Below are 14,936 nucleotides of genomic sequence, written 5' to 3'. Positions count from 1 at the left end.
TCCGCTAAAATTGGAACGATACAGAGAAGATTAGCATGGCCCCTGCGCAAGGATGACCTAAAGTACTTCGAGAAAGGTACAGAATTTTTTTTTGCAAATTTCCATTTTGAATGAAAGTTGAAAAATCATTTCATATTTTGTTGTAATTCTTCAAAAAATTAATTTATGCTATAAATATGTATTTTAAAAAAGAAAATAACAAAGCAAAACCTTTATTATTTTCTTAATATATGGCAACAGAATGGTGCATTAAAGAGTTGAGAAAGCTGCTTGGTTTTGATGAAGTAGAGGAAATTGCATTGAGTATGACTTCATTGTCATCTACTCTGGAAATTAGAGAACAGGCACTTAGCATTCTTGGAGAGACGCCAGAGACAGAATTGTTTTTGAGCGTTTTATTCACGAAAATGGGCTTGATGAAAGAAGTTAAATCACATAATTCTAAAGAAACTCAAAAAGCATCAAAGGTTTGTTGGATTTATTGTTTTATTAAATTTTAAAAATAATTTTTTGTATGATAAAAAGTTGGACAAATCGTCAAAACCTATAAAAGGCCCAAAGATCAATTTAGATACTTCTTCACAGGTTATAAATCAACGGAAAACTGAACAAGCATCTACTACGTATGATATTTCAATTTTTTAGCAAGATAATTAATAGTTTTGTAGACAATCAGCTCCACCAAAAAAGAAAAAGGAGAAACATTCTGGAACCGTGATTACACGTGCTGAATTTGGAGAATTTCTTCTTCCTGAAAGAACAATTTGTGAATGTCAAGGTATTGATGAAGAATTGTGTTGCTTTTCAGTTTTTGAGTTATTTTTTAGCTAGGCGTCATCCTTTAGTTAATAATTGCTTAAATTGCGGAAGGGTTGTTTGCGCTCAAGAAGGTCCTGGACCTTGCCTTTTCTGTCATCATAATGTAACACCGACATCAGATTATGCTGAATCTGTCAAAGCTTGGAAATTACAACAATCTGCACATCAACTCATCACTTCACAACGCTCTCATGCATCTTCTGAAGAAAAAGGAAAGGGAGAGAATAAAACAAATAAAAAAGGTGCGAAAGGTGGAGTTGACAAAGAGAAAAAAGATAAAGATGAAGGAAAAGATAAACCAAAATTAGTTGGAGAAGTGAATTTAGAGACTTGGTTGGAAGAACAGCAAAAGAGGCGGACTGCACGAATAGGAGATGAGTCGTATGCAGAACAAAAAGATGCAGACTGGGCTGATGACGGAAGAGGGGGACAAATCCAAACATTGAGTGAGGAAGAAAAAGAAAGGCAAAAGAAAATCAAGGAAGATTTAAATTCTGCACTGAAATTTCGAGATAGGCTGCTTGAATATGATTCAACGCATAACGAGAGATCAAAAGTTATTGGTTTGTCCTCATCCTTGTTGCTTTCAGGAATGTTGTTTCATTTAAAATATTACTGATATTCCTTTTTTAGATGATCAAGCCGATTACTTTGAATATGAACACAACATATGGGCACCAAAGGCTGAAAGAATGGTGTGTATATAATGTTTCGTTTTTGATTTGTTCACATTTAATTGCAATTTATTTATTTATTAATTCATGTCAAATATTTAATATATTCGTGACTATTTTGTCATTGTTTGACAGAAAGTGAAGAAGACAGTTGATGAAATAAAATCAAGGGAGAAGAAATATCGATATACATTTGATCTTGCTGGAAGGATCGTCAGAGTCGCTGAGGCAGAAGACAAAGAAGGGGAAGGTTTTATTTATTTATTTATTCGTTTAATTCGTTTATTTATTGAATATATATTTTCTTCTTTATATTATTGATTATTTTTTTTTTTTGAATAAATCCTCTTTCAATATCATAACTTGATAATTCTATCAGAGCAAATTGCTGGTCTCCTGTCTTCTATCACATATTCCACTCCGAAAGAGGAGAAGTCTGAAAGCGAGCTGCATCCTCTTCTTTCACAGGAAGTTTCTCAATCTAAAGATGCATTCCCCACCCTCTTGAAAACGACTTTGTCTGCCTTCAATCCTTCTTCAGAGTGGAGCACTTCATCCAATTCATCCGATCTTTCCGCCAAGCAAAATTCTGAGCCTGCAAATTCCAGTGCTTCAATGCAGCCTTCAAGCTTTTTGAGTTCATTTGATTCGCAATTTCGGACCGTTCAAGACGAATTTGATGAATTTGTTGCAGAAGAATTTCCAAAGCTGTCTTTAGATTGATAAATTTTTTTGAAAAAAAAACAAAAAAACACAATTTTTTATTTATTATCAAAAACAAGCAAAAACACAGCAAAATAACGTCTCAAAACGCTTCTAAAAACGCAAAATAGAAAGCTATGAAATTGTTTTTGAAGTGGTGAAATGAATGTTCACGAGCAAACTTCTCTCGGGCACTGACAAAGATAAGGAGCGATGTTCTTAGTCGAAAATAATAAATATGACACAAATATAACAATAACATGTAACAGGATAAAAAATAACATTTATGCAAGAAAAAAGAGGAACACATTCGCGAAGGATTTGTAAATGAAATGAAAACTCAATAACATCAAATACTACATTCTATAATTTTCGAGAAGACATAAGCGAAGAAGAAAGAGATCCTGATGATGAAGCAGAGTTTAGAGAATTCATTGATTCCATTCGTTCAAAATTTTGTTGATAGAGCGGAAGGCACTCTTTTTCAGAAATTGTTCGATTTTTTGATTTTTTTGGATATGTCTTTTTGTTTGCCGAAGCATTAGAACCAACGACAAATGAAGTAAACGTGCATAAAAACACAACAATTGATAGTGAGCCTTGGGCAAACGAGATAAAAGCCACTTTTATCATAGTTTTCGTACTAAAATAAAAATATTCACATAAAAACAGCTGAATGCTAAAAAAATATATATTCATGTGCATGTCATACCAATTAATAGTTGGATAATAACAATTGTACAGATCCTTTCTTGAAAACGGGAAAAATGTGGTAACGCTTGTCAAGATATCCAGAATCAAAATAAAGATAAATATTAGCAATTGAATTACAAGCATAAACAGAAAAGCTTTTAATCTCTTTAAGACAACTCGAAATTGAGGGTGACGCGATGGGATGGAATGAATAATTGTTGCAAGTTTTATTATCATAAAAATTGGAAGAATTAATAGTAATCCATCCATTAGAAAATAGGATATTTCATAACCCAAAATAAATGATGATGGCAGTGCGTTCAATAAAACAATAGAAATGACATATAAAAAAAACGATAGTAATATCAACGATGTTATTCCAAATTGAGATAACTTTTTTAATCTTTTTGATTTGATAAATGGAAATAAAGTCGCATTTGCAAGCCAAATCTCAACGAGAATCCATCCAAAATAAAAAGTTATATCATTGGCATTACTGCAAACATAAATCATGCTTTTGTAATTGAACGGGAAAGGAATAATTGAAGTTAAGCAATTGATAAGTGTGGTGAAAGAGAAAGATAATAGAATAAATAATTTCAGAGTATCTTGTTTTGTGGTTTTTGATTTGAGCTCCATGACAAACAGAAATACAGCTAATAAAAGAGCAAAGAACTCACCGATCAAGTCGATCAAAAAAAATTGAGAGCCATGTCCATAAATCACTATTATAAATTTCAATATCATTGCAATTTCTTAATTAAAATGATAAATTGAATACCGTTGCATTCGAACAAAATAGTAAGTCCTAGATTGTCAACATCATCCATGTGAATTTCACATAAAAAATAATGGCTCGACAAAACTTGATAATTTTCTTATTTGCATTTTTTCATCAATTATCTCGAATAAAAAATAACAAGTTACATGTTAGTGCAGTGGAGAGGTTTCCAACTCTCATTAGAACCTTTTCATTTATTCATCACTTGTTCTGGCATTATCAGAGTCTTTTATTGTATTCTTTGGAAATGAATTTCAACTTTTTTGAAATAAATAGAAAAGCAAGAACTCTTTCTAGGTGTAATGAAAAATGATCCCAAAGCTGTATGACTTGCTGATTTTTTTCAAACAATTTTTCGTTTCTGTCGTGCTGAGAAAAATTTTTCGCTTTTGAAGATAATAGCAACAAAACGTCCTCACAGCAGCAAATGATAATTTTGTAATAAATTAATTTTATTTGTTTTTTTCAGAAAAGAAAAGAAAAGAAAAGAAAAGGATTTGCAATTCGCTTCAGGAAATCTCCAGAGGAACTGTTAAGTTCATATTCAACTCAAAGCCTGAAACAAATGTTATTCGCACAATGATAGATGTGCTCTTTCTGTTTGGTTTCACTTTCACAAATTTTGCTCAGCTTGCTCAATGGTGCATTTGTTTTTTGAACGCTTCTTCTGAAAAAGAAATTCAAGAGATTTCTATCAATGATCTTTTCTCTTCAAGAATGTCCGTCCAGGCTGAGTTGTGTGCCTCTTTTGGTGAATATATTGATTTGTTGTATTCAACACAACGAAATTGATCTTATCTTTGATTTCATCTGTAATTAAAAATTTTACTCCCTTGGTTGTTAGGTACACGTTTGTATTTGAATTGAAGAAGAAAAGAATTTATAAATAACTGTAATTTCTCCATATCACTCAGAAATTATCAATCCATCATTTCCATCTACAGAATCACCTCATTTCGTCGTTTGCCAAGTTTCGCTTTTTTTCATCCCAAATAATCAAAAAATCGATTTTTTCTCACTCGCTCAAGATCATTCAAAAAAGAAAATTCATCCCGCTCCAATGGAAGGACAAAACAAACAAAAAATTCTCCTGAATATGAAGAAGATATTTGGCATTCATAAATAATATCACAATCTCAAAACTCATCTTTTTTTATGTTTTATCCTATTCAACTACTTCCTAAAGCAACGAAAAGGAACCTTTTCTTCATCGAATATATGACACTTCATCAGCAATAAGATCTCTTCCCCTTCATCATGCAATTGCATCTGGAACTCAATATGAGCAAAGAAAGCTAATGAACCTTAATGGAACGTGGAATGCGTTGAGGATTATCTCTCTTGAACATGTTATAATGTAGTTTTCTCTTTCGCCAACTCCTCAATTTCCATGATCTGAAAATATAACTTTCCTTCCAAATATTCTGAAAAACATAACTCGACATATCAATTGTCGTGCATGAACGTTGGAATGTTTGATTTAATAATCATCATTAATGATTGATAAACTTTTTTGTTTCTTTAGCAATAAATTAGAGAATGTTCTAACGAAAATTTCGGAACGAAAAGAGAAAAATATGCTAAAGATAAAGCTCAAAAACAACAAGAAGAAATTTCGGAGGAGAAATTGCCCTTGAAGCAATTGTCTGATGGAATGTTGATGGTGTTTTGTTTAAAGAAGAGTCGAATAAGGTGATATGCGAATTAGTCGACAGCGAACAGTCTGAAACATTTACCTTCTCCAATCACTTAATAATTACTCTTTTCTAACCTTTCCAAAAAAATTGAACAAGGAATTGTTTATCTGCCTTCGAATTGAATAACACTATTAAGAATTTTCAGCGTGATGTCGACTTCTGCTCTTTTGTGAATTTTTAGCACAGGAATGCTCCCATAAAAATCATAGTGAAAGCTTCCTTTCAATCGGTATCTCATTTTCTTTTGAAATCGAATCTGCTATGTGAAAGAAAAAATATAATAAGAAAGAACGAAACGCAAGCTCACAGTGACTGATGGAATGAGGAAATTCAGAAGATTCATAAAGTCAAAACAGCATAGGGCGCAGATAACAATTTCATAGGGCAATCAGGAGATGAAAAGAAATTCTAAGATTTAGGAGCACGTTTGTGATATTTGTGAATGTAACATGAATCACTTGAAAAGAAGATGAAAAGAATGAAGTGGAGAAATAACATTGTGGAAGCATAACTGGATTGTGCAAGAAACGAAGAAGGCGAAATCAAAGGCAATGAAAACAAAATCTCTTCGTTTCATTTCATTTCATGTATGCTCAATGTTATGCATCAGTATAACGTGGCTTTTTGCTATTCCCCTGATTTCTTTGCATGCTCAAGAGGAAAATGAGTCAAGTTATTCAATTTCAAAGCTGTTTATTGAACGTTGCGGAATTAAAGACCAACCTGCAGTTGAGCACTCACCGGAATGTATGCATGCTGCTAAACCTGGCAACTTAGCTATTGAATCCATCAATGCTGAAAAAAAGAGTGTGTTTCATGGGACTGCATGGAAAATGAAGTTTCCACCATAGAAAAAGTTGGGCTGGTGATTGCATCGAAGTTGATAACTTTGCTGTTGCTGTGAGAAAGAAGCGTTGGTTTTTTATTTTTTCTATTTCTTTCTTTCTTTCTTTTTGATTGATCGATTGATTGAACAGAAAACGTTGACTGCAGCATAGCTTTGAAAAGTTCACTTAAGAAGCATCAAGAAATCAGAGGGGATGCAGCTTTGATATTTCAATTCAAAAACGGTTTGTTTAAGAAAAGTGATCAAGATCATCAAAAATTGATTTCTTCATTACATTTTTAATAAAAGAAGACGATGATGATAACTACGAAGACGAAGAATAAGAAGAATTCAAAGAAAAAGTCTCGAAAGAAGGAAATAATGAAACGATACTTTGAGCCTGCTTTCAATTATTGAATCAAAATCAATTCGAAAAAGAATGTAACATTTGAAAATTTGTTTCCTCTTAAAACCTCGTGAGCATTTCATTTAACAATCTCAACATTTGAACTTTGGAGAAACAATGCTTTTAAAATTATATGTTTGTTATGCAATGTTCAATATCGTGTTTGCTTTTTTGTTTGATGCAATGTTCGCCTCTTATGCATCTTCTCCTTCTCTTCCATTTCTTCATCTTCTTGTAACTCTTTAACAATCTCCAATTTCCATCATGCTAAACTCTATGTATTGAAAATAAAGTTCATTCTTATTTTGCATGTAATTCTTCTAAAATCTTTTTTTCAATCTTTCAACATAAAATACAGTAACTTCATGAATCGTTGTTAAATTGCTCAAAATTTTCATCATTGTATTCACAAAATAAAAATTGCATAATTTTTTTATCTTTTGATAAAATAGCATCAATGGTTAATGATCAATTCAATTATTTTCGCAATGATTGTTTGTCGTTTGGATGAAATTAATAATTGTTTATAAAGATTTATCTCTTTAAACCAATGCTTAAAGATGTGAGCATATACATTTGAAATGTGTAAAAAGTTTGTTTCAACAAGAAATCACAAAAATATTTTATATGTTTTATTTCGTAAGAACAAAGTCATAATAAAGTATATGGATATTAAAATGACATTTTATAAGTATATTTGATTCGAGAACTTTAAAGATGAAATTGAGTTTATCATTTAAAGGTGTGTTTGTTAATTTGTGTAATTCAAATTTTTTCATATTCTTTTTATGAAGATTAGCAAAATAACAATTTTTCCATTACTTGATCTAAATAATGATATCTGCCAAATTCAAACGAAAATAATGAAAAATATTTGATGATAGCATAAGATTCAAACTTTATTTTTTTATATCTTATTAGGGTTTTATTAAATAACTAAACTAAAATATGTTTATATAAGAAGCGGCTTTAGCTCAGCGGTAGAGCAAGTGACTGCAGATCACTAGGTCACCGGTTCAATTCCGGTAGGCCGCTTATTTTTGATTATTTTTTTTGAATGAGAAAGAAAACTGACATGTTTTTTGAATTTTATGAAAACTGTTCATGGTGCATGTTTTTGAAATTTGAATCACAATGATAATTTTTTTTATTGAAAATGAGCTTTTGTAAAGGGTAATATGTTTGATGTTTGGAATTTGGGTGAATAATCTTCATAATTGTAATGAAATTTATTGAATGTGTTCAAAAAATTTTTTTATAAAATTATAATTTAACATATGCGAAGGATAAAGGTAAGAGCAGAAGATAGGGGTACCTAAAAATCTTAAAGCTAATCATTCATCCTGCATTATAATCAAGCCACATACTATTTATAAGATAAATAATTACAATTTTTTAGGTTTGGAGAAAAATTAGTGTGTATCAATGAATAAATCTTTAAAAAAAAGAAACCCAAAATATTAACTAAAAAAATAATTTTGAAGCATCACGGTTATCCGCAACTTCAAAATCTTCTTTAAATGTAACACCATTGAAAACCATGATATTACGTCCTGGTTCTAGGTATTTGACGGTAATAATTTAATTTTTCCTTTTCATATCAAATTCATTAAATGGAACAAAATATTAAAAACCTTTCAAATGAATTGGAATATGAAATTGTTTGTTTCATTTTTCCTTCATAATTTTCTAATTTGATATGTAACTTATATGAAACACACGAATAAATGTGAATATCATTTTTATTGCAAAATATTACAAAACAATGAAAAAACTTTGGTACCCCTATTTTCTGCATTTACCAGGATAAACATCTTTGTTTGAAAGAAACTGTTTTCTTTCAAATTTTTCACTGCGATAAGATCAAAAACCTTTGATTATGACATTATTGGTTCCTAGTTTTTGTTATTTTATCATTAGAGAAGAAAAATTATTTTTGAAATATCACTCTGAAAAATAGTCAGTTTTTGATACTTTTTTTTGTGTTTTGCACATTTGAAAGAATGTGTTCTTTGCTTTTGTTTTGATTGATCTTCATAAGATCGTAAGGAGTTGCAAAATATATGTTTAATTCCCGACTACAAATTGTGATGTATACTTAAGAATTCTATATTTTATCAAATGATTCCAAGCTGAAAATCCATCTTGAGGAAACGCAATGCTATTGCAAGGAGGGTGATTTGGAAATTTTGTTCAATAATCTTATTTGTTTTGCAATACTCATAATTTCCATTTCTTCACTAACACTATTTTTTGTGATATGGACCAATTAAACTCAAATTATGCACAAATTTCCTCTGTAAACTATTGTTCAAAGTTTTCAATTATTTTGTATCTTAACTCAGGATATTTTCAGTACATATTATTTCAGTGTATGGTTTGTTTTAAAGTTAGAGAGCCACCTAAAACATATAAATTCTGTTTGCTTCAAAGATAATTCGAATAAAGGAAGAAAAAATGACAGATTTATGAAAGACTGTTGATTTCATAAATTTTTGGAGTACTTGTTTTTATATCCTTGCTGACATTCAATGTTTTTTGTGTTCTATTTCAATTACTCGTTTAGTGATGAATAGTTACATTTCTTATTCGACTTTCCCACAGAAAATACAGAATTTTGCAAAAACAAGTGCAAACTGTTTTCCATCTGGCTCCTTGAGAATGCTTTTATTGAGATTCCTTCTTCTTTGAAAGAGACATGATGAATGAAAAAGATTTTCTGATATCACAAACATGGAGTTTATTGGTTGTATAAGGGATTTAATGATTCTTTCAAAAAGCACAAACCATTTTTTTGAAGACTTGGAATTTGTTTGGATTACAAAGACAGGATGCTTTTGTTTTTAACCAATAATTGAAAAGAATTATGTTAAAGGGAAAAAGAAGTTTAATTTTAAATATCACCGTTATGGTGTTCTTTGAAACTATTTTTTTTCAGTCATTGCTGTGTTATCGATTGAAGAAAAGAGCTTACAAATGTCCTATTCCTATCTTGCATTCAACAGACAATTTTTCATGTTTCTTGCTCGAACAAAACGCCGAAAACTTCATTGAAGGAGGGTCAAATAGAATATTTGAAGCATTTTTATTCATTTCCCAATTATTTATTGGCAAATTTGTTATTAAAACAACCACTTCCTTCTTTAAAGCAATTGAAAAGTTCTTCTTAATAGCTTTATCTTCTTCATCCTCGAACTGATTTTGCTTATCAAATTGAATGCAAATCTTTCAAGGACATGTGTTTTCATTGTTCTTTTATCTGTGAAACAGAGTTTATGACGTTCAAAGAGTTGGGGCATTTTCATGTTTGAGGAATGTGGTTTAATAATCTCAATGTTAACGTGCCACTTTTCACAATTGCATTTTTGAGGAAGAATACTCATCTACACATTTCAGTGTATCTTCGCATAAGAATTGATAAAACTTTGGTTTGTTGATGTGTATTTTATTGGCTTTGGAAAAAAATCTTTTTTTGTAATAAACATAAACTATATTGAATGGATAATGTATTTCAAATATGTGAATTTCGTACAGCATGTCCACTGTAAATGCGATATTAAAAACTATATGAGATTATTATTATCTTGAACTGTTTGAATATGTTTTTTATATCATTATCATTCCAATGAATAAACAACTATTCACGAAAGATACAACATTTAATTATTGTATTATCACGCTATTCATTATTAAGTTGAGAGCTAGTAAATTTTTTGGGTGACACTCATTATCATCGAAAATATGAATATCATTTTTCAAAAAAACATGATCAATTAGCCCATATGTTAATATCTTTTTTCTCATTTTTTGTTTTTTTGGCTGATCATGTCAGATGATGCTCTGCTAAACTTATATTTTTCTGAACAGACTCCTGTTGCTAAATTTTCTGTAGATGATGGAAATGTTTTGATTTTATCTTTGGCTTCAGTCCAACTTCAAACAAAAACTGGCGAATTAACTTCTTGGCCATTGACAAAGATATCTTCGTGGGGGTAAGCTGTTTTGAGAATATCTTTATTTATTTATTATATTTTTGCAATCTCTTTGATTTAAGGTATTCTTCTCATGAATTTAGAATCTTAATTATTGAACCATCTTCTTCTCAGCCAAAGCCTGTATCATTTCAAACAAAAGAGGTGATTAATTATTACTTACCTATTATTTTTTATTTCATAATTTTCATGTTTGTTATTTTTTCAGGGGGTTTTGATACTTGAATTTATGAAACATATTGTTGATATCATTCTTGAAAGATCAAAAAAGCCAAGAGCGTTTTTTACCGATAGCTCCGATGGAATTGGAATGAAAACTTCTGAAAATCCTTTGAAAACAGATGCAATTTTTTTTGATTTTTAAATAAATACAGATTTTTATAAATATCAAAAGTTTTATTTTTCATAATGAAAAAAAATAATAAAATAATTTTTTTAAATGGAAAATAAGTAATAATTCTATTTTTATTTATTATGTTAATTGGCTTGTCAGATCTTCTCTATCGTTTCAAATGTTTATGATCGAAAGAAATACATAATTGAAAATCATCAAATAATAAACCTCAAGATTTATTAAACTATTAATAAAAGAAGGATCTAACAAGTTATTCATGCAAAATCTTACAGAAGATGAGCTGTGTGACCACATAGATCCTTACTCATTAACGAAAAACTTTTCAGGTATGATGATTCAAAATATTTCTTTAACCGAATTCGAGAATTTGCTCATCTGTTAAGATTTGTTTTGTAAAGTAAAAGAATGTTCCGATGTTGAACAAAAGCATATTATCAAGGAATTTCACGACAAATTGGACCTGTTAAAGGAGATGGATGGAGGAGAGTTAAGAATAATCTTTAGCAAAGGATTTATCGATGAACTGAATAAAATTATTAACGAAAAATTGATTCAATTTGATTTATTTGTACCAATATTAAAGCTCATTGGATTTTATGACGAGACGAGATCTGTGGGATCTGGGCTTCATTACACAGTATTATTAGAAAGCGAAATCACAAATAGGTTATCAAAAGAGTTTTCTAATAAAGAAAGAACGAACGAAAAACAACTGATAGATCTTTGTGAATGTTATATTTTACTATCTAAATTCTTTTCAGCAGAGTTACGGTCAAAATGTGTTTCTTATTTATTAAAAGCAGCATTAAACAAAGAAGATACTGAGAAAGATCAAAAAGAAGTGGAAATTGCATTGGTCGCAGTGAATAGCATTTATTCTTTTCAAGTATAAATATCTTGTTTTTTTTGTTTTGAATTCTTTTCTATTGTATTCTTTTTTTAAGGAAATAAAAAAAGACATTTATTTGAATGAGATTACCGAAATTATTAAACATCATCAGGAGAATCACAATCTGACAAAACTTGCATATCAATCAGCTTGGCAATTTTTGGTAAACAGATTGAGAAATGAAGAAGGCTTGAAAGAAATTATTGTCTATGAACTGCATTTTGCAAGAGAAGCAGCAAAGGAGTTGGAAGATGCTTCGAGTCATGTGGATTGGAAAAAAAAGAAAGCAAAAGGAATTGAAAAATTAAAAATATTGATAATATCGAGATGGGTTGATGCAATTACTACCTATTTTTCACTCAAAAAATCAATAGAAGACGAAGATGTTTCGTTGATTGTATGTTTAGTAAGAATGTCAAGAGCTTCAAAGGAAAACTACATTAGGTTGCTTGAGAATTATACTTTTATCTTTGAAAAAATATTGGAAATGCCTTCATTTAGATCTGTCAATCACTTGATGAATAGTGGAGTATTTGATCTCGTTTTGGAAATATTGTGTCAAAAAACAATAAAAGATGTTCCTGAATATGAAGCAATTCATTTTTTGAAGAATCTTTCAAGTTTATGGATCAAAGAGAATGAAAAGGACTTTGATGAAACAATGTTCAAAAAAGCCAAAAGAATGATATTTGAAAAGTTAGAAGAAAACGGATACGAAGATATTATCATAAGCCTTAGAGGAGTACTTCCATCATTTGTGTATTATGTATCAATTTCAAAAAATTTCGCTGATTACATTTTGTATAACTAATTTTTTTGTAAATGCTAAGATATCAATTTTTTATTGTATGAGAACTTTTATTGCTTTTTTTGTACAGATAAATTTGAAAATTCTATGTGATATATTTTTCATGTTTAATGTTTTTATTTTTATTTAACTTTTAATTTTTGATTCAAATAATTTTTCTTTTATTTTGTTGATTTCATGCTTATGAAATCCGCTTTACAACTTTGTTCAATAAATAACAAAATAAGTAACTCTTTCTGTTTTGTAAATGTTTTAAAATTAGTCTGCTTTGTATTTTCAAGTATTAACTGAACTTCATGGTATTTTTATTATGATAGCTTTGGTTTTAATTGGTACTGATTTTTGTAAAATATAATATTCTTAAACCTGTCTTTGAATAAGTGATAATTTATTTTTTAATTTAACGCAAATCACATCAACTATTTTAACAAGAGTTTAAGTATGAATTGACTTTCTCATATGTGAAGAAATTTTTTGCATTTTGAATTTTGTTCCACACAGTGCTTTCAAAGATTTTCCTCGACTATTTTTTTATTCAAATATTTTGTTTTGCACAAGAATTTTAGAATTGAAATTATTCGAAGCAGAGATAGTTTGCAACAAATCATCGATTTTTTCATAAATGCAAGAATTTTGTTGGATTAAATGTTTTTTTTTTTTTTTTTTTTTTTTTTTTTTCGTCTTTGTTTTTATTTTCAAATAACAAAAGTGTTTTCAAATCGAAAATATTTGGAAATTTTTTGCTTTCATTATTTATCATTAAAAAGATTTAAGGAAAGAAAAGATGAGAGAAAATACGATTAACTTTTTTTGATTATGTTCTGAAATTTTTTTTTTTGATAAAACTATTTGATTTGAATTATTGAACAAAAATTATTTAAATGAAGAAAATTTTCTTTCAAAAATTAGATTTGAATCAAAAAAATTTCAGAAAGAAATCAGAGCATTTAAACACTTATTAAATAAACACAAAAACTTTTTCGAAAATTTTAAAAAAAAACATAAATAATTGTTATAGTTTCTTTTTTATTCAAAATTCAAATTGAAAAAAGTCGGAAAAAAATATGATGATATTTTTGAAATGGGCAATTATTTTTGAAATCATATTTTTTCGAAGAAATATTTCTGTATAAAATTTCTTTTTTGAATAAATGTCAATGAACACAGAGAAGAAATACTGAAACAAAAATCATCTCTGTTTTTCTTTCATGTCAAACAATGTCTTTTGATTCAATTGAATGAATAAAACATTTCAACAAAAATTTTGTTTTGAATTCAAAAAATTTTCATAATTATGCACACACCGAAAAATGTTATGATTTCAAAAATAATCACTCAAATTTATTATTATTATTTTTCATTTTCGTTATTCAAACATTTTGCCTTGTTTAACGATAATTTCCAATCAAGAATTTTACACAATACGCAGAAAGTTTAAAAAAATGTTTTTTAATGTGTGGGAATAGAAAGAATATCAAGCGTTTTTTGGACAAACTATTAAATCTTTGTATTTTTCATTTATTAAATCAACTCACTCATATTTTAATAGAAATTGGATTTTCATATCTGCAAAAAGTCATTATTGAAAGAATAAAAAAAATATTTTGTGATTTCATTCGTATGCTATCAATATAATCTCATTTACAATTAGTTTTTTTTATCACAAAAAATTCATCTAGGGTGCATCATTTTCCCATGTATCTAAGTTTGAAGTGTAACGTTTTTCCCCATATAAAACGAATAAAATTGAAATTCATATAATGTGGAAATTATATTTGTGGATATTTCAATTTTGGAAATGAAAAGAAATAAAAGGAAATATTCGTTCGGATTTTTATTCAGATATTATAATAATAATATATATTAGTCATAGTTATTCTTCTGACACTTGTTATGTGAGATTTTTAGACGAATCAAAAATTTACAAAAATATATTATTGTTTACGAATGATTTCTATTCTTCAAAACACAACCTGACAAAATGAATGATTTCAAAAACAATCACTCAAAATTTCAACAACATAATAAATCACTGAAGGCACAGAAGAACATAGAAAAAAAGTTCCCAATAGCATGTAACAAAATAATTATAAGTTTTTAAATTTTTTTAAAAAAATATTTCCTCAATAAAATATTATTATTTTTTTTTTTTAAACAAATAATGAATTGTTATTACACTCCTATTCTTGGATAATGCAAAAACAAAAAATTCACATTTTTATTTTTCTTTTGTCTTTATATTTTTTGAATATAAAAACTGTTGTTTGTTCCAATATTTGTCGGAAAAATAAAGC

The 14,936-nt window shown here is 28.7% G+C and overlaps 4 protein-coding genes across 4 annotated transcripts; 3 read left to right on the top strand and 1 right to left on the bottom strand.

The window, feature by feature from the left end:
* On the top strand, positions 1–2,291 carry MONOS_13126 (putative ASC1, nuclear receptor coactivator). Its single transcript, XM_067865808.1, has 8 exons — positions 1–76; positions 193–467; positions 526–623; positions 669–778; positions 828–1,382; positions 1,453–1,514; positions 1,629–1,743; positions 1,873–2,291. Exons 2-8 carry the CDS (start codon positions 231–233, stop codon positions 2,214–2,216), a joined length of 1,521 nt encoding a protein of 506 aa, XP_067720622.1. The 5' UTR covers positions 1–76; positions 193–230; the 3' UTR covers positions 2,217–2,291.
* On the bottom strand, positions 2,234–3,737 carry MONOS_18190 (uncharacterized protein). The gene is made up of 3 exons (XM_067871185.1): positions 3,670–3,737; positions 2,908–3,613; positions 2,234–2,838 (listed from the first exon to the last, which is right to left on the bottom strand). The coding sequence occupies exons 1-3, from the start codon at positions 3,716–3,718 to the stop codon at positions 2,559–2,561; spliced, it is 1,035 nt and encodes a 344-aa protein (XP_067720621.1). The 5' UTR covers positions 3,719–3,737; the 3' UTR covers positions 2,234–2,558.
* A 6,643-nt stretch (positions 3,738–10,380) lies between these two features.
* Positions 10,381–11,058, top strand: MONOS_13125 (uncharacterized protein). The gene is made up of 3 exons (XM_067865807.1): positions 10,381–10,590; positions 10,653–10,734; positions 10,799–11,058. Exons 1-3 carry the CDS (start codon positions 10,424–10,426, stop codon positions 10,952–10,954), a joined length of 405 nt encoding a protein of 134 aa, XP_067720620.1. The 5' UTR covers positions 10,381–10,423; the 3' UTR covers positions 10,955–11,058.
* Positions 11,059–11,201: 143 nt separating this feature from the next.
* On the top strand, positions 11,202–13,088 carry MONOS_13124 (uncharacterized protein; the record flags this gene model as incomplete). Its single annotated transcript, XM_067865806.1, has 3 exons — positions 11,202–11,271; positions 11,329–11,831; positions 11,890–13,088. The coding sequence occupies 3 exons, from the start codon at positions 11,202–11,204 to the stop codon at positions 12,643–12,645; spliced, it is 1,329 nt and encodes a 442-aa protein (XP_067720619.1). The 3' UTR covers positions 12,646–13,088.
* Positions 13,089–14,936: the final 1,848 nt, after the last annotated feature.

The sequence above is a fragment of the Monocercomonoides exilis genome, assembly GCF_001643675.1.
Source record: "Monocercomonoides exilis strain PA203 chromosome Unknown scaffold52-633478, whole genome shotgun sequence".
NCBI classification, from domain to species: Eukaryota; Preaxostyla; order Oxymonadida; family Polymastigidae; genus Monocercomonoides; species Monocercomonoides exilis.
This window is presented reverse-complemented; position numbering and strand designations above follow the sequence as displayed.

What these genes read in the sequence shown, in the direction of transcription:
- MONOS_13126 (XM_067865808.1), top strand. Translation starts at nt 231, where the DNA reads ATGGCAACAGAATGGTGCATTAAAGAGTTGAGAAAGCTGCTTGGTTTT. An exon ending in ACTGAACAAGCATCTACTAC is followed by an intron (nt 624 to 668) that starts GTATGATATTTC and finishes ATAGTTTTGTAG; the next exon opens with ACAATCAGCTCCACCAAAAA. An exon ending in AACAATTTGTGAATGTCAAG is followed by an intron (nt 779 to 827) that starts GTATTGATGAAG and finishes GTTATTTTTTAG; the next exon opens with CTAGGCGTCATCCTTTAGTT.
- MONOS_18190 (XM_067871185.1), bottom strand. Translation starts at nt 3,718, where the DNA reads ATGGATGATGTTGACAATCTAGGACTTACTATTTTGTTCGAATGCAAC. An exon ending in TATTTTGTTCGAATGCAACG is followed by an intron (nt 3,614 to 3,669) that starts GTATTCAATTTA and finishes AATTTATAATAG; the next exon opens with TGATTTATGGACATGGCTCT. An exon ending in TATTATCCAACTATTAATTG is followed by an intron (nt 2,839 to 2,907) that starts GTATGACATGCA and finishes TTTTTATTTTAG; the next exon opens with TACGAAAACTATGATAAAAG.
- MONOS_13125 (XM_067865807.1), top strand. Translation starts at nt 10,424, where the DNA reads ATGTCAGATGATGCTCTGCTAAACTTATATTTTTCTGAACAGACTCCT. An exon ending in ACAAAGATATCTTCGTGGGG is followed by an intron (nt 10,591 to 10,652) that starts GTAAGCTGTTTT and finishes CTTTGATTTAAG; the next exon opens with GTATTCTTCTCATGAATTTA. An exon ending in TATCATTTCAAACAAAAGAG is followed by an intron (nt 10,735 to 10,798) that starts GTGATTAATTAT and finishes TTATTTTTTCAG; the next exon opens with GGGGTTTTGATACTTGAATT.